The 17,825-nt window shown below is 42.5% G+C and overlaps 1 protein-coding gene across 1 annotated transcript in view; it reads right to left on the bottom strand.

Annotated features, from left to right (window-relative positions):
• The window catches only part of Phtf1 (putative homeodomain transcription factor 1), a 33,323-nt gene that overhangs the window by 1,840 nt on the left and 13,658 nt on the right, over window positions 1-17,825 (bottom strand). Inside the window, exons 7-18 of the mRNA XM_051165933.1 lie at window positions 17,396-17,530; window positions 16,204-16,363; window positions 13,782-13,955; window positions 13,583-13,672; window positions 10,771-10,992; window positions 8,193-8,321; window positions 7,070-7,342; window positions 5,648-5,779; window positions 5,097-5,183; window positions 1,862-2,017; window positions 950-1,045; window positions 253-378 (exon numbers count right to left, since the gene is read on the bottom strand). Coding sequence (XP_051021890.1) covers window positions 253-378; window positions 950-1,045; window positions 1,862-2,017; window positions 5,097-5,183; window positions 5,648-5,779; window positions 7,070-7,342; window positions 8,193-8,321; window positions 10,771-10,992; window positions 13,583-13,672; window positions 13,782-13,955; window positions 16,204-16,363; window positions 17,396-17,530 — 1,780 coding nt within the window. The remainder of the gene's footprint in view (window positions 1-252; window positions 379-949; window positions 1,046-1,861; window positions 2,018-5,096; window positions 5,184-5,647; window positions 5,780-7,069; window positions 7,343-8,192; window positions 8,322-10,770; window positions 10,993-13,582; window positions 13,673-13,781; window positions 13,956-16,203; window positions 16,364-17,395; window positions 17,531-17,825) is intronic.

Here is a 17,825-nt window from a genome sequence, read left to right as displayed (position 1 = left end):
AGTGGCACACTGCTGTTAGTGTCTTTTCCTGGGTCAGAATAAAATGTTCACCAGACCATGCTACTGACATAAATTCAAAATTGGATTTTCAGTCTGACCAAGAGTTCAGACTTTTACTTTTGCAAATGAGGAAAGCTAAGCTGAGAAGCCTGCAAACTAGCAAGTCAAATGTCCTCAGGAGCTGCTGGTCCGTGAGCACAGACGGCCCTGCAGAGAGCAGAGCGACAGCTACAGAGCAGTGACAACTCTTACTCTTATGTTGAATCCCAGAAGATCGCTTATAACCCCCGAGACGGCCGAGAGGATGACCACTCTGGTGATGTTGTAGATCAGGGGGTTCATGGTCAGCCCGTAGAGTCTAAACGGTGTGTCCAGCTCCTACAGGATCAACAAACAGAAATGAGACGTGGCTTCCCGCCGTCATCGTCACTCCATGCTGGCTTTAAGTCTTGGGTGAGGGTGCTGCTTATGGCTCCTCCTTAATATCCCAGAGCTACTTTCAGAGAAATCTGAGGGATTCTCCAACCTCTCGGTGGCCTAGCCTTGTTAAAGTAGAAGGGAGCAATAAATCATTAGTACTTTTTAAAAAGTAGTGCCTTTAATCACAGCAGTTGGGGGGCAGGGGCAGGCAGATCCCTGGGAGTTCAAACTAGCCTGGCCTACAGAGTCAATGTCAGGTCAACCGGGGTACGCCTTCCCATGGTCAAACTGTACCCCTGAGGGATATCCCTAAGAATAAGCCAGCAATCTTCCAGCCTCGTCCAGAAGAAATGAGTTCTCTTTCTGACCAGATGGACCAGCATGGTTATGGAAGCCACTCTCCTGACTTGCTTCTGAAAGCTCTGGACGGCCCTGGCCTGACCCAGCCATGACTGTTTCTGCCCTCTGTGTTTCTGAGTCGCTGGCTGACTAACTCCCACTGTGCTGGTGCCGGTGAGACACCACTTGCCTTTAACAACTTGGTGGACAACTTCAATACATTGTTCACTAGAGTGAGCTGTTCTTTCTTGTTTGGCTTTTTTTCCATTTTAAGATACAAATTAATCTAAGAGAAAGAAATAAGAATAAGGTAAATTTTACAAGAAAAAAAAATATATATATACTACATAAAATCTGGCAAATTTTGAGGGTCATGTTCTCAAGTAAAATGTTTTCGATCCGTGGCCTCAGAAGCTATGGGGCCGTGCCCTGCTCTCCCATCTTTTACCTCTTTGGTAAAGAAAAACTACTTAGGAAAAATTTAAAAATCACTAATGAAACAATTTACGTATCAAAATAATGAAAAATACTAATTGTAACATAATCAGCAAATTCAGTGAGTTCAATGACTATGCCTTCCTCTTCTTACTATGCCCCAAATAATCTAGTATCTTCAATAAACACTTATGGGGAGAAAAAAGATAGCTGCTTTAACTTACTAATTCCTTATTTCCCCTATAGAAAGAATGATCCACTATGACTCTAAGGTCAAAACAACAAAAACAAAAATTATCCCAAGTGTTTTACTTAATATTTATGGAAAACTTGAACTTAAAATCAAAATTAACATAGAAAATGCATTATAATCACTCCATTCACAAGAAACATGTCAATCTTAGCATATATTCACATATTCCCTTTCTACCCATTAAAAACATCTTTATAGGCTGACAAAGGACTTTCAGCCCATTAGCTCTTCATTTTTCCAGTCCTAGGCAAAAGATAAAGATGTTATGTTCATTTTATATACGAAGGGGGGGGGGAGGAGGGAAGATAATTACAGAGTAGCAAAGAGGTGTAAAGTCATAGCGACTCAGACCCAGTCCTCAACATCAACACTACAGTGTGTGACCTCTGACAAGTTGATGGGACCCATCAATACCTGTTCAGTGAGCAGGATAGAAACATTACTATATTTCTTATTGGTTTCTGACCCTAAAGAGGCCAGACGAAGCAAGAAAAGCAACAATGCTGTTTCCCAGATCAAGAACTCCCAGTTGTAAGCATCATTCAGAAATGTCTTGTGACCTTGGAGAACCTACCAAAAGACCAGAATTGTTTTAATATCACAGAATCATTCTTGTATCAATTTTAAAACATTACCAGCAATCCAAAGTTTTAAGACTCAAAGGAGAGGAGTTGAATGTAAGTTTCCTATATTTTTTCCTGCTCATGAAAGGGTGCAAGGGTCTATAAGGAGCAAGGTAAGGAAGAGGGATTTCCAGCTCCCAAGTCACCAGTGTGCTCCCAGGCACAAAGTGATCACCTCTGGCTCTGTCTAACAGGCCCTCAGGCCAGGCTGAGAAGAGACCTAAGGCCCCGCTCGACTCCATTTTAGGGTTCAGACAATAGCATGGCGGCACAGATGCACTGAGTGCCTACTGTGTGTCTTACTTAGGTTTTGCTGCTGTAAAGTATGCTGAGTTAAAAGTAACGCACTTGGGCTAGAGAGATGACTCAGCCCTTAAAGGCTAGGCTCACAACCAAAAATATAAAAGCAAAGCTTCACTCAAGAAAGCCTGAGAGAGTTAGGATAATTTCTTGAGAAACTATACAGAGAATTCTTACAGAAGCCAAACGCAGATCTTGTAATAAGCAGGAAGTCACCAAGCAGCTGCCCTCTTTGTTCCCTCCTGACCAACTCTATGGCCTCCCAGGACCCTGTGAGCTTCCACTACTGGCCAGCCTTGATTTGTCATGATGCCCTGGGCTGCAATGACTGCTCCTGACCTTTCTTCTCCAAAACCTCTCACCAATATCTCTGTCTCTTAACTCTGATTTCTGAAAGAGCAAAGCTCTTTTGCTCAGTCTGAGTTGGCACCACTGTGGTCAATCAGCTGTAACCAGGATGCAGACATCCCAGCTGGCAGCTGCTGCTGGACCTTGGCAAAGATGATCCTTAGATGATCCACACATCCGAGCACAACGCCTACAAACCACCCTAACACTCTGACTTTTTTTTTCTCCAAGACAGGGTTTCTCTATATATCCTTGGATGTCCTGGACTTGCTTTGTAGACCAGGATGGTCTGAATTTACAGAGATCTGCTGCCTCTGTCTCCCTGAGTTCTGGGATTACAGTTGTGTGCCACCGCGCCTGGCTTACTCTGACTCTTAAGCCAGAGAGAACATGGTTTGTTTGTTTTTTTAATAAAGCAACAATGAGACTAACAACTAACTTCTCAAGATAAAATATGGAAATCCAAAGACAACAGAGCCAGGTGGATCTTTGTGAGTTTAAGGCCAGGCTGATCTGCAGAGGGAGTTTCAGACCAGCAAGGACTAAATAATGAGACCCTGTCTCAAAGACAGACACACCAAGAGCAGTGGGTGTACAGCTGCATCTGAGCAATTAACTGGCTACACAAAATAATGATTATATCTTGGGTCTTAAATAATAGATAACACAAAAGAAGAACGAAAAGATGAAAGAAAGAGTTATAAGATCTTGTAACTGGGATTCAATTCCCAGTGCCGCAGAGCAGCTCACCACCGCCTGTAACTCCAGTTCAAGGGACCCAGTACCCTTGGGACTCCAGATGTGATACTCAGACATATACACATGCAGGCAAAACACCCAGACACATAAAGATAAAACTTTTTTTTAAAAATCTTGTCATTACCAAGGAAGCTATAAATTAGAACCAACCATTTCATTAGACTTCACATTCAGCTAATTTCTGAGGTCACTACTTACTTATAGAAGAGTAACAGATGCAAACAGAGAAGACAAAGTGGGCTATCAGTAAAAAAGATAACAAAAGACAGAAAAAGTAATAGGTGAGCAAAACAGGAAGCAAATAATATTTGGAGTTATAGTGATTATTTTATATTTAAATAGGTAAGGAACTCCAAAAGACTAAGACTAAGAGGTTGGGTAAGGAAAAGGTAACCAGGGGCTAGCAAGATGGCTGAGCAAAAAGGGCACCTGCTACTAAGCCTGGGGACCCACACGACCCAGGCTACAGAGTTAAGGATGGCCTCCTGACTCCTGGTCCTTCTGCCTCCTTCTCCACTGCTGGGGTTACAGACATCTGCCACCAACTGAGGCTATCCTAGGTCACACAATGAGACTGTGTCTCAAGCAAACATAAATATTAAAGTGAAACTTGGCAACAAACAACTTCCCAATCATGATGGGTTTAAGCAGACACTCATCAAAAGCAAAAAGCAACCCCAAACTGATTATGTAACTTGTACAATGCAATTACTACACCTGGAGAAACCAGTGTGTAGAGAACATTGCTCCGAGCAATGGCAGACATAATCCAAAGTGCTAATATATTTAATAAAACTGAGCAATGCCAGGGAATAAAGGCAGCCTCTACCCTTTTCAAAAAACTGAAAACAGTTGAGTCTGTTCTCTGATCACTACAGATAACGACACTCCACTGGCAAGATGTGTGATAAGCCTGTAACTTCTTTTGTTGTTGTTTTCTTTTTTGAGACAGGGTTTCTCTGTGTAGTCTTGGCTGTCCTGGTACTTGCTTTGTAGACCAGGCTGGCCTCGAACTCACAGAGATTCACCTGCCTCTGCCTCCCAAGTGCTGGGATTAAAGGCCTGCACCACCACACCTGTCAAGCCTGTGGCTTCTTACAATACAGAAAGAATAAAAGTGCTTTAATAAGGAGATAAAAATGTGTGTCAAAAGGACACAGCTTTCAGGTCCCATAGGTCAAATGTGGGACAATTTAAACAACAAAACAAGAAGACTGTGGATTATAATCCACTACCTAAAAACAAGGACACACAAGCCCATGACTAAGTGAGCAGATGAGCCGTAATGAATGAGAAGACGAGTTACGAGAGCTAGCAGTGCTCAGGACAGGCCACGGGTGGACCACTACTTTCAACTATCAGAGTGCGATAGCTCTACAGTTGAAATTTGCCAACTCAACTAATTTAGAACCATCTAAGAATTTTCAAGGATTTCAACATTCCCAGAAGAGATCTTTTTATTCAAAAAGATAAAAACAAAAACAAAAAAAGGTATCCAAAATGGTGACAGGAATATAGACACATTTCAAACACACTTGAGCATATATAGTGCCTGCTATAAAACACAGTGGCCATTGCATAGAATCCCCCCTTCAATTAAAACAGGTGAGAAACTTTACCTGTGCACAACAAATGAAAGCAATTGAAAGTGTCAGTAAGAAGATGGATGACACAACCACATCCACTGACCGCTGTGGACCCCGCCGCTGTGGAGCAAAAGACATGTTAGTGTTTTAGGATATGGTCAGACAGGAACAGCCTTCACATTAGCTTTGAAGTCGTACAACATAGGTGTGAAAATAAATGTGTGTGAGAAATTCCTGATGTAGCATTTTAACATATTTGAGGCATCAACCTGAAACACTAACAGTCATGTTTTCCAAATTAAGTGGTTGGTTCTTTAATGTATTTTCAGCTAGGCTCTTTCCCAGTCAGAAGAGCATACGACCCTGAGCTCTTTGTCCTGGGCAACACTTTTTCTTCTTCTACCTTTATGAACTCACTGCTACTCTATCAGCACACATGTGTCTCTCACATGGCATCCAACAGGCCTGTGAGCTGCTGAGCCGCCTGCCAGTGACTAGACAGCCCTATCTGCTTAAGCAACTGCGTGCAGACTCATGTTTTCCATAGCCCCACAACCCTCCTATAGTTAATTAAAACAGCTCACCTTTAGATAGGAGCGCAGCGATAACCATATTTTAATGTTCTCCACCTTTTTAAGTCTGAAATGAGGTATTTCATATTTCCTGGCTTTCCTGGCAGAAGTAATATGGCTGAAGAGTTTTGCAAATAAAAATCTCTAAAGGAGATTTAAAAAAAAATCACAAAATAAAATGTACATGTGTCTAGGTTTATGTTCAATAACCACTGATAGTATTCCTGAGATATTTAAAGTATTAAAATCAAAATTCTTATCCAGTGTTCCTCAGAATAGCAGTTTCACTTCAAAACCCATCCCACAGTGAAGCGCTTCTTCCAAATATGGCACATTTTCTAGGCATGCAAGCAAGGAGTATTCTTTGGAACTTTTAATGAATCCTCAGCACTCACAATCTCTAATGTTCTCTCTCACTCTGTCTCTGTCTCTGTCTCTCTGTCTCTCTCTCTCTCTCTCTCTCTCTCTCTCTCTCTCTCTCTCTCTCTCTCTCTCTCTCTCTCTCTCTCTCTCTCTCTCTCTCGTTTGAGACAGGGTTTCTGTGTGGAATGATCGCCTTGGCTGTCCTAGAACTCACTTTGTAGACCAGGCTGGCGTCAAACTCATACTCACAGATCTCCACCTGCCTCTGCCTGCTGAGTGCTGGGATTAAAGGCGTGTGCCACCCCACCCCGCTCAAAACATCCACTGTTTATACACAATTCTGACTGACTCTAGAATTGTATTTCCATTCAAAAATTACATTCCTTATGCACATCCCCAATATAGTTAATCATCAATCCATAACTCACCAGATTTCAGTTCACTTCTTTACTTGGCTATTTTCCACGAAAGTATTATGACCTTGCCACTGTATGTGCTATGGATAAAGTACAAGGTCCTGGATGCTGACCAGTCAGCGGTCTACAGCACTTATTTCTACACACAGCCTTCAGCAGTATTTCAGATGTCATGGCTGTTGCACTAATAGTTGCATAAGACTGGTACAAGATGGAGCCCAGGCATGGGTTGTTTTTTTATCTGTACTGTACTGAGTTGTCTTAACACAGCTAATAATCCCACACCCACACTCATCAAACAACCTAATTAAAGTCATGGGGTCATTTAAAAAATAATAATAAAACAAAACAAAAACCCAGAAAGGAGTCTTGATGAGAAGAAAAACAGAGTTCTGAGAAGTGAGAGGACAGATGAGAGAGGGCACCAGGAGTAAACTAATCAAAATAATACATTTATGAAATTGCAAAAAAAAAAAAAAAGCAAAAAACCAGAAAGAACATTTAAATATTTTAAGGATTTCGGACTATAACATGTTTTTCAAATAGTCAATAATATGAACATTAAATGCTCAAGTCTCAAAGTAAGGAACAAAACATTTCAATAGAGTGGCAAATGGATGCAGAGGTGACAAATGCTGCCTCTTTGTCCACTCACCTGCTTATATGTTCTCTCTGCGACACACATCATGAAAAAAAACATCCAAGTAAGACACAATCTTTCAAAAAAATTAATTATAGACAAAATAACAACAGGTGTGACAGGTGGCGCACCACAGAAGAGGGTCAGGACCTCCTCTGCTGAGATGGACTTTAGTTGGTCAAAGCTCTTCTCTCGGAAAAGTCGATATAAAAATGGGAAAAATGCTAAGCCAATGGTAACGGCATTCCCCAGCATCTGATAGCCAGCTCCTTGCTGGTACGCATTGACCTGCAACCCAATTTAGAATCTCCATCAGTACTGCACAGGGAAAGGGAGTTACCAAAAGTACTTACCAAGTGTACTTAAGTCTTTTAGTATAAAAAGGTATTTATTAAACATACTAAAGTATACTGAATACTTTAGAGTATTAAAGATGAATCTTACAAATAAGAGGACAGAAAGACTTGGCTTCATGTGAGAGACCCTGGTTTCTATCTCCAGCATCAAAGCAGGGACCACGTGAACAGACCTGACTTGCTGCAAGTCAGTCTTCAATCTAAGGATGGTGCAAACTGTAAACCCTCAACTAAAGGCTCCTTCAAAATCTGTTTTCAAATCCAAGTTACAAGTTGGCCTACTTACAGTTACTACTGTTGTGATGAAACAGCATGACCAAAAGCAACTTGGGAAGGAGAGGGTTTGTTTCATCTTACACTTCCAGGTAACAGTCCATCATTGAGAAAAGTCAGGACAGGAACTCACACAGGACAGGAACCTGGAGGCAGGAGCTGATGCAGAGGCTATGCAGGAGTGCCACTCACTGGCTTGCTCCTCATGGCTTGCTTGCTCAGTCTCCTTTCTTATAGAACCAAGGGCCACCAGCCCAGGGGTGGCACCATCAACAACAGGCTGAGCCCTCCTCTATCACTCACTAACTGAGAAAGTACCCTACAGGCTTGCCTGAAGCCTGGTCTTATGAAGACATTTTCTTAACTGAGGTTCCCTCCTTTCAGATGTCCTTAGCCTGTGTCAAGTTGACATAAAAACTAGCCAGCACCAGGTCTTCCTCAATGAATGGGTTCTTACAGAACAGCCATCCTGTGAATACTTTCTTCACAAGATCAAAGCACACCCTTACCCTGCTCATGATGATGCCGCTTATCTCCAACACAGACATGTCCATCTTTTTACACTCATTTCCTTCCCAGATTATTGCACTAACTCGCTCAGAGGCAGGACTTGAATTCTGAAGCCAGAATAAATGGTTCTGGGAAGAAAGAAAGATAGAAAACTGTTTCCATTCATTGCACCTTTCCTCTGGTAGTTCTTCCCTCCTCTGTCCCCATCTCAGATTACTGAGTTCAGTTTCATCACAGGTTCACTCTGTCTCAAAGCCCATCACTCCAAGAACCACTTGTGTGGTGGTCTCACGTGGAGAGCTAGGATCCAGGATGTGCAAGGTCAGTGCCTCTCTGAAGGTATGAAGGGCACATGGTGCATGGCACAATACTAAGGAAAGGACTTCTAGAACCACAGACTGCACTGGGAGTAGTAGGTAGTGAGGGGGAGAGGGAGCTTAAAGCCTGGAGAAGCTACACAAACAATTAGGATGTTCTGGGGGCTTTAAGGACATGGAAAAGCATAGATGACCCAAAGTCAGAAGTGGCAGTCACCATGACAACAGCCTCCACAGCTCCTCTACTTAGCCTCATTGACAGTATCACCTTGGGTGCCTTTTCTCCAAGTGAACTTCACCACACCGTTGTGCCCAATTTTGCTCTGAAATCAGAGGCTGTATCATTGTGTCCACAAACTAAAGTGAAGCTTCTAGAACAGGAACATATGTTAGGTAACTTCCAGAAAGGGAATGTGTATGGATGGCTTCTTTTCATAGCACATAAAGATGATAAGCATTTTAGTGATCTCACTGACGCATTGACTATATCCAGAAAGTACTTATGAAGTACCTGCTACAGAGCACACTTGAAGTATAGGGCACATGGCAGCAGCACATGCCTGTAATCTTAGTACTCAGGAGGCTGAGGCAGGAGGATAGCAAGTCTGAGGGCAAACTGAACTACGTAACAAATGTCAGGGTAGCCTGAGCTAGAGGACTAAAGGACACAGGACCTTGCTATCTAGGAACTTAGAGACTACTGAACGAGACATAATTAAAGTCACTGGACAGTATGCTAAGGAAAAGAAGAGAGTTCTTGAGGAAAACACTGGAAGGATCCCAAAAGGACACCTGCAGCCTAGCCCAGACCTGCCTGGAGAATGAAGAGCAGTAAGCCAAAGAGCAAAGGTGCTTCCTGAGCAAAGCTGCGGAGGCACATGCAGCCTGGGGCTTCAAATGGCAGCAACAGGCCATCTGAGCTACAGTGTACATGCACCAAGCAGGCAAGGAACAAGATGAAGCCATGTTAGAGTGAGCAAATAGGAGCAAATAACTGCTCCTCAGCAGCACAAACATAAATGTCAAACCTTTTTCATGTCCTTGCTAGCAAGCCAACCAAAAACCATACTCACTGCTATTTGCAAAGCAGTTTGGAATAGTTAGGCAAAAGATTGAAAACCAAAGAAGAATTATTAGCCAATCAAAACACTGCCACAAGAAGCAACTGCTAACCTTTCTACCCACCATCACCGGGATACGAGCCCCAGCCCCAGCAGAGGTGCACTGACAACCTAAGGATGTTTACTCTTGTCATGCATCACACAGCCTCCTCACAGTGTTCCTACAACTATTTTATCACGTGACAAGTACTTTTAAAAATTCTACAGATGTAGAATAAGTCAAATAGCTTCTAAGAAATCTATGATTCTCAGCTAAAATCAAACCTGAGATCAAGAGTGTCACTTGTTTAATGTTTACTAGAGAAGCAAGCAATGCCATTTCTACATAATTTTTATAAAACAAGAAATCATAAAACAGAGTACCAATCAAACAATGCCACTCAGAGAGAAGAAACAATAAAGATCATTTTAAGGGAAATGAGCAAAGTATTATGAAAAGAAATTCAAATCAAGGCAACTACATAGTGTTCTCAAGTTCTCATCCCTACAAGCTATGCTCAAGCTCCCCATCCTAAGTTGGGGATAGCAATAGTACCCTTCTAAGATTGCTGCAAAGTGAAATAACATGATACAGTGGCTGACAATACTAAGCATGGAATAAGTATCAGGCATTTGTTCTAGTTCTCCTGCCATGGCAAAACACTGACCCAAAACAAGTTTGGAAGTAAAGAGTTTATCTCATCTTAAAACTGGCAGGTCAGCCGGGCAGTGGTGGCGCATGCCTTTAATCCTAGCCCTCAGGAGGCAGAGGCAAGGCGGCTCTTTGTGAGTTTGAGGCCAGAAAAGTCAAGGCTACACAGAGAAACTTTGTCTCAACAAACAAACAAACAAACAAACAAACAACTTCCAGGTCACAGTCCATCACTGAGGAAAGTCAGAACAGGAACTCAAGGCAAGGACTGACACAGAAACCACAGAGGGATGCTACTTACTGGCTTGCTCTTTCTTATATAGCCCAGGCTATACAGGGGATGGCACAGCTCACAGTACCTTCCACATCAATAAGCGATAAAGAAAACGTCCCACAGACAAGTCTGATAGAGGCAATTCCTCAATTGAGGTCCCCCTTCTAGGGACTGTAGTTTTTGTCAAGCTGGCAAACATTAACAAGCACATTTTTAATCATTGTCCTCATGTACCTGCTGAAAAACGTCTTCTTTGGGGTCACGTTTGGTTCCTGAATGAAGGGTATTTACATGAGTGCCCTCACTGTCACTGGTGACAGATGACCTGCACTCTGGGCCATGGAGAAGGTCATCCCATAACATATCCTCGGTCTCTGAGTCATGGCGGGTGCTCTCTGAATCTCTTCTTGACAAGTTAAGGCTCCGAGAGCCACCGCTCACACCAGATCTAGAACCCTTTAAAGGAAAACAAAAAGGGGAACACATTAAAATAGTTATACATAAAACACAGAACAAATTACTTATGGCAATGGCTGGCAAGCTTTCATAAGTTGATTACAACGTATTTGTTAATTCCCAAGGCTTCATATAACAAACATGATAATGCATGTTTAAATGTTTAAATATCAAACTCCAAAGACCCAGGCGTGATGGTATGATCTTGGTGTCAGCTTGATTACATGTGAAGTCAACTAAAACCCAAGCTGCTGGGTACTCCTGGGAGACAGATTTTTCTTAATCAGGTTATTTGAAGCAAAAAAAAAAAAAAAAAAAAAAAAAAAAAAAAAAAAAAACCTGCCCCAAACCTGGGCCACACCATCTGATGGCAACCCAGGTAAAAGGACACACAAGAAGAAAGCTTGGCTTTTTGCCTGTTTGCTTTGGCTCTCACTGTCAAGTCCATTTATCCTGTTGCTGCAGCTGGTCTTAAACCCAACTTCTTCAGGATTCAAACACACACTGAGAACCAGAAGCCCCCCAGCAGTCAGTCCTTCAGGCTCCAGCACCAACCTGGGGCTGCTGAGACACCCAGCCATGTGGACTGAACAACCACTGGACGGACTCTCAGCCTTTCTGTCATTAGGCAGTCGTCGTTAGACTAGTCAAACCACAGTCTATAAAATAGTCTAGTAAATCCCCTATATAATATGCACACACATGCACATATATTCATACGTATGTATGTATGTATGTACGCATGCATGTATTCATGTTGTCAGCTCTGTTCCTTTGGAGAACTCTGACTAATACACTTAGCAAAGCAGGACTTTAAAAGAAAACTCCCTCTAAGTAGCCACTACCAAAACATTCAACTATTCTTAGATGTGCTATGTGGTGAGTGCTTCCTGGACACACACCCTGAGGACCTGCCCAAATGGCCTGGCTAAGTCTTTTGAAACACCATGAGCTTGACAGAAAAGCTAGCTGTGTCCAAGCCCCACCCCAACATGTTCAAAGACAACCAGGCAGAGAAAGCAGAGACGGTGCAATAATACCCCAGCAGTACAAACACATGACCCCAACTTCATGGTCAAGCAAAGCAAAGCCACACCACCAGGTAACTATGCTCAATGAATAAAGACCATATTCAAATATGGCCCTGCACCCTCACAGCCTGACACTGTTCCTGTCTTCAGAAGTATCAACCTCACTTAAGATAAAATTCCATACACTAAATGACATTTTTGTTTAGGTTTTGTTTGGATTTTTTGATTTGTGGAGATAGGATTTCTCTTTGTAGTCCAGGCAAGCTTCCAACCCTCAGAGATCTGCCTGCCTCTGCCTCCCAAGTGCTGGGACTAAAAGCATACACCATCAAGTCAGCTCTACATGAATATAAGTAACCATATCACTTAAGAACCTGTCTGGATGACTCTGACATGAACTCTGCTGCCCCCTATCTGACTACTTCCCCTTTGTGCAGAGGCCTGGTGGCACTCAGAGGAAGAATAAGCAGGCTACCAGGATGAGACCTGACAGGCTGTGATCATATGGTGGGAGAGGAGGTCCCCTTCTGTCACAGGCCTAGGGGAGGGGAATAGGATGAAAGAGGGAGGGAGGGGGGATGGGAAGAAACAAGGGAGGAGATAACAATTTAGATGTAATCTGAATAAATTACTTAAATAAAATAATTTTTTTAAAGATTAAAAAAAGAAAGAAAGAATCTGTTGGAGAGATGGCTCAATGGTTAAGAGCACTTGTTCTTACAGAGGATGGAGCTGTATTCCCAGCACCCACATGGCAGCTCCTGACTCTAGTTCCAGGGGATCTGATGTTCTCTCATGACATTTGTAGGCACACACACATGGGGCAAAGCCATACATATGAATAAAATACTCATACACATAAATAAATCTTTTTTTTTTTAATTAAAAACCAAATGAGTAACTCTCATTCTCTCTCTCCCTCTCTCCTTCTCCCTCTGTGTGTACATGCATGCACACATGGGTGACCAGGACCCCAGAAACTCACCTGTCTCTTCCTCCATTTTGCTGGCATTATGAGCATGTGCCTTTTCTTTTGAACAGATTCTGGGGATTAAATTCAGGTCCCATGCTTATGAGGCAAGCATCTTACCAGGTGAGCCATCTCCAAGCCCAAAGCAATTGCCTTCCTGAGCATCATCTATGACACCTTTTCCCCTAAGGACATATGCATATGTCTAAGTGATTTGCCTGCATGTATGAATGTGCAACACATGCATGCCTGGTGGCCTGATGCCCACAGAGGTCAAATGAGGTCAACACATCCCTGGAAATGGAGTTATAAATGGTTGTGAGCCACCATGTGGGTGCTGGAATCAAGCCAGGTCATCTGAAAGAGCAGTAATTGCTCTTAACTGCTGAGTCATCTCTCCAGCCCATCTTGATAGTTTTAAGATTAGAGAAAAAACTTCCCTTTTAGGGGTGAGCAGTGCTCTCAGATTGAGCCAACAGAACTGAAGGCAGACTCAATACGAGCATTGGAGAACCACAAGGGAGAGGAACAGAGGACGACACTGCACACTAGGACGCCTCACAGCCTGCTCCTGTCAATAGTACTGTACCTGGCTGAAGGCCGCCGATTCAAACTCTGACTCAGCCAGACTATCTGAATCCCGGACTATATGGCACCACCTTGTCGTGGTTTTCTTTACCTGCCAAAAATCAAACCAACAAACAACAGGAAAGAATGTAAGTATCTTGCTACTCTTCAGTGTGTTGGAAATGAACTTCCATGCTTCTGTAGACAGGAGTGAACATTACCTGAGAGTTCAGGTGCCTTGACAGGATTGACTTTCTGTTCTTGACTTCACAGCCATTGTCACTGGATGCCCCTTCCACACTCCTACGCAACAGTATCATCTGTGTCCGTGCTTCACCATCCTCCTCACTTGAGAGATCATCTGAAACTCCGTTACCCAAGCGCCTGTAAGCCTCCTACAAAGAAAGCAATATCTCACAATGGATAACACAAAACACTCCAGGAAGTTGCCTATGTAAAAGCAAATTCACAGAAAAGTTCCCAAGAGATAAATGGAAATGAAACCTAAACTAGCAAGTCTACATATTACTTGATCTCAACATTTTAAATTTTTCAAAATTAAGAAAACTGTAGACTTGGAACACAGCAGCGTAAATGCTGAGGCAGGGTGATGACAAGTCACAACACAGGCTCAGGTCAGCTCTACGCCTGAATCACATCTGCTTACTAGCTATGTAGCCTTGGGCCAATTTATTACCTCTCTTAAGGCTCAGTTTCCTCATCGGAAAAGTCACAACAGAAAGTCACAACCCTCATAAGCTTGTTGTAAAACAAGGAAGTCAGCTTGTACTTGTAAGGCACTTAGAACAATGTCTGGCTGCAATGATGGCTGAATACTAGAAAACAGGAGGGTAGGATAGAGGAGTAGGACAAAGGATAAATATCTCTAAGGATGTTTGGAGAAGCTGTATGGAAACCTTTTATAAGCATCTTAAAATAATAAACAAATTTGTCGATGTGACTGTGCTTAAATGAGCTACCCTTCATGACTTCATGACAAGGTCCTTAGACTTCCCAGAAGCCACAGGCTCTCATCGGAGTGCTCAGGGCCAGATCTGACAAACCTCCCTTCAAGCTGCTGCGAGGGAGCTTTCCCAAAGACCCCGAAACAGTACATGGTATTGCCATTATTCTTGGTTGCACAGCACAACTTGATGGTTGGACCCTATTGCTAAAAAACACACTTTGGTCAGAGGACTTGGAGAAGTCAAGCCGGTGCTGACAGCTTACTCCTTGCTGGATGGCTCACAGTGCCAGAAGGTGCTGCCAGCTTCCAAGAAAGAGGAGTCATTAACAGTCATACCCAGATGTGAGCCCTGTGAACTACACAACAACTGCTCTTCCAAGATTTGCCTATTGGTGCAATACTGGCATCAATGTTATGGAAGTAACCTACTGCTCTGACTGAACTTAAAGCCTACTCCACAGAAGAAAACTCTTGCCTGGTACTATAAACCTATGGCCAAAATTCCAGTGGGGAGCTTAAACATACTATTATTTTGCTAAGTGGAAACAGTATCACACTGCCGTGTGTGTGTGTGTGTGTGTGTGTGTGTGTGTGTGTGTGTGTGTGTGTGTGTGTGTATTTGTCAGTGATCAGAGCAGAGAAGCTTCTTTTTCCAATGAATATCTGTTACAGATTCACGACTGGTCAAAATACAGAGTAAGTGTCTGTAGAGTGTACAGCCATAAATGGAACATCTCTACCACACCACCCTCTCCTCAAGGCTCAGAGAACATTACTGAAGACAGGACATGAAGAGTCTCAGAGCAGATGTCAAAGAAGACTGATGTAAAACAGTGACTTCTGGACATGGAGGACCACCACACTGATTAACGCACAGCAGCTGTGGCACCTGAATAACATCAGCCCAGTCAACACTGCAGCACATATGAGGGAGGGATTCCCAAGGGATTTCCCTGCCTGAAGAGCTTCTAGCAGATGATGGCTGTTGGGAAAGAAGGGTCTGTTTTCTTTAGGGTGATGGTCCCTGGTATGTTACCGACATGGCAGCGGATGGCCCTATACCCACGTTCATACTAGCAGCACTAAATGAACTCAGTAGGATATTAAAAAAGAAGGAGAGGGAGATGATGAAGATGGCATGAAGCTTGGCGGGAAGTATGGGGGGTGGGGTCCCAGTGGATGGGGAAGGAGTTAAATATATTCAAAATATATTATATATTCACATTAAATCCTCTAAGAATAAATAAAGATACTAAATTTTTTTAAAAATTAAAAATCTAGGAATAAGCCTTAATAAAATTAGTATTAGATTAAATGTCTTAGCCTAAGAAGAAAACATTGCAAAACTACAAAACAAAATGAGTAGTTTTAGACACAGAACAGACCATCTCCACTGGACCTACAAGTTTCCCAAGCCCTTACTGAACTGATCCCTGCCTCTAGAGAGGGGTCCTTCCAACCTGGTCCCCCTCCCCCCATGAGTATAAGCTCCAGTCTACCTGTAGTATGTCCCTGTTCATAACCAGTAGCTGTATTTACTTAGGATTGCTGGCAAACTTGCACACCTCCAGGTATCTAGCTTGTGTCTCTCCACAGTCTCAGAACAAAACAAACTTAAAACAAAATAAACTTTACATAAGACAAAAACAATCCTGTTAGGCCCATCTAGATCTTACCCTATGGCACTTTTCTCCATCCGAAGCCTTGGCTTTCTCTCTTGCTTGCCACATTCTGATCTCTGGTCGGTCCTGTCTCTTCTTAATGATAGGATGGAAACAGCCTGAGTCATGGTCAGTTTCAGTCCCTTTGTTAGATACTAATTTCACCCTCTTAATCCTATTTTTTTTAAAAAGAAAAAAAGTTCTAATTACTTTTCTGAGAGCAGTATCTCTCACAAAATCACTTTCTTCTATGAAGTACAGTTTATTACTCTGAAAGTCAAGAACATTCAGGAATTGTATCGTTCAGGTCTCTAACTTAGAAAGGGTTTTTCTGTCAAGATTAGCATATTGACTCACTCATAAAGATGCCTCCCTCTCTGCTTACCTGTCCTGTCTCACACTGTCCACCAATGCACTTCACAGTGCCTGCCTCTCTTCTTTTCACTGTCCTAAACACTATGCTTCATGCCCCGACTACCTTACCTAGGAATGCACTCCATCTGCTAAGCTAATCAAATGTCTGCTACGCTACATTCTAGAATGCAGTAACCCAGAAAGGAGTTTTCTTTACTGTGATTCTCCTTCCTTTCTGACTAGAAAAAACAAGGACCACACAATATCCAGAATAACTCAAACACTTCACCAAGAGGAGAAAATGCATCTTTAGAACAATGTGTGAACATACTTCACCTTCAAATAAGAGCTTTATTTTTTATATCATCATCCTTAATATATGAAAACACAACTGCCTAAGTCATCACACAGGTACTCTCACGATCTGCACAATTACAAATGAGTTACGGTTTGTCTTAATCCACTTGTCTTTCTATCCCATGGCTCCTGGCCACATCCCATTCCTCGTAGGCATCAGCTCTCTAAGAGCCCCCATCTTTTTTAAAGTTCTCCATTTTTGTCAAGATGCTGGCTAAGGCCTGTAACCTTTCAGAGAGCTTTTTGCACTTGTGGTCTAAAAAGCCATTAAAATCAAATGCAATGACATGTTGAGAGTAGATTACTAGTTTTATAAATAACATAAAAGACAGTGGGGATAATATTTTTAGTAAGCCAGTCTTTCAAGAACCTTAAAAGTCACAGAGCTATAATACCAAGCTCACACCATTTACATCTGTGGCCCAGTTATGTTACATAACCTGCAAACCCTAAGGTGAGCACAAAATCAAGTAAACATTCCAGCTAAGACTCCCACCTGTTGCCGAAGAGCGCGCCCCAGAGACCACCGCCACTGGGCGCGGACTCCAGGGTTTCCACGGCTCTGACTTTGTCGGAGGAGTTATTCCCATTGTCTCGACTCCCATCACCATTTACAGTTTTTCGTAATTTTCTACAAAAAATATTTCAATAAGTACAGATTATTCAAGACCTTTTCTATTTATGCCCATAATATCTCTTCAGAAATTTATGTTGAAAGGGTAGGCTCTGAAATCAAACATACTTTACTTCATACACCAAGGACAAGAGACTAAAGGGCATTTCTGATTTAAGGACAAAACAGATCATGATCAAAGTCCCGTGCTCTTATTTTATTCAGCCATTGAGGAAATGGAACTGCTGGCCAGAACCGGACTAGAAGAGTTTCTTCGGTGTGCGGCACCCTCCACTCCATTTCTCTACAGGTG

This window comes from Acomys russatus, chromosome 23, assembly GCF_903995435.1.
Source record: "Acomys russatus chromosome 23, mAcoRus1.1, whole genome shotgun sequence".
Classification (NCBI taxonomy): Eukaryota; Metazoa; Chordata; class Mammalia; order Rodentia; family Muridae; genus Acomys; species Acomys russatus.
The sequence above is the reverse complement of the archived record's forward strand: the minus strand, read 5'-3'. Positions and strand labels throughout refer to the sequence as shown.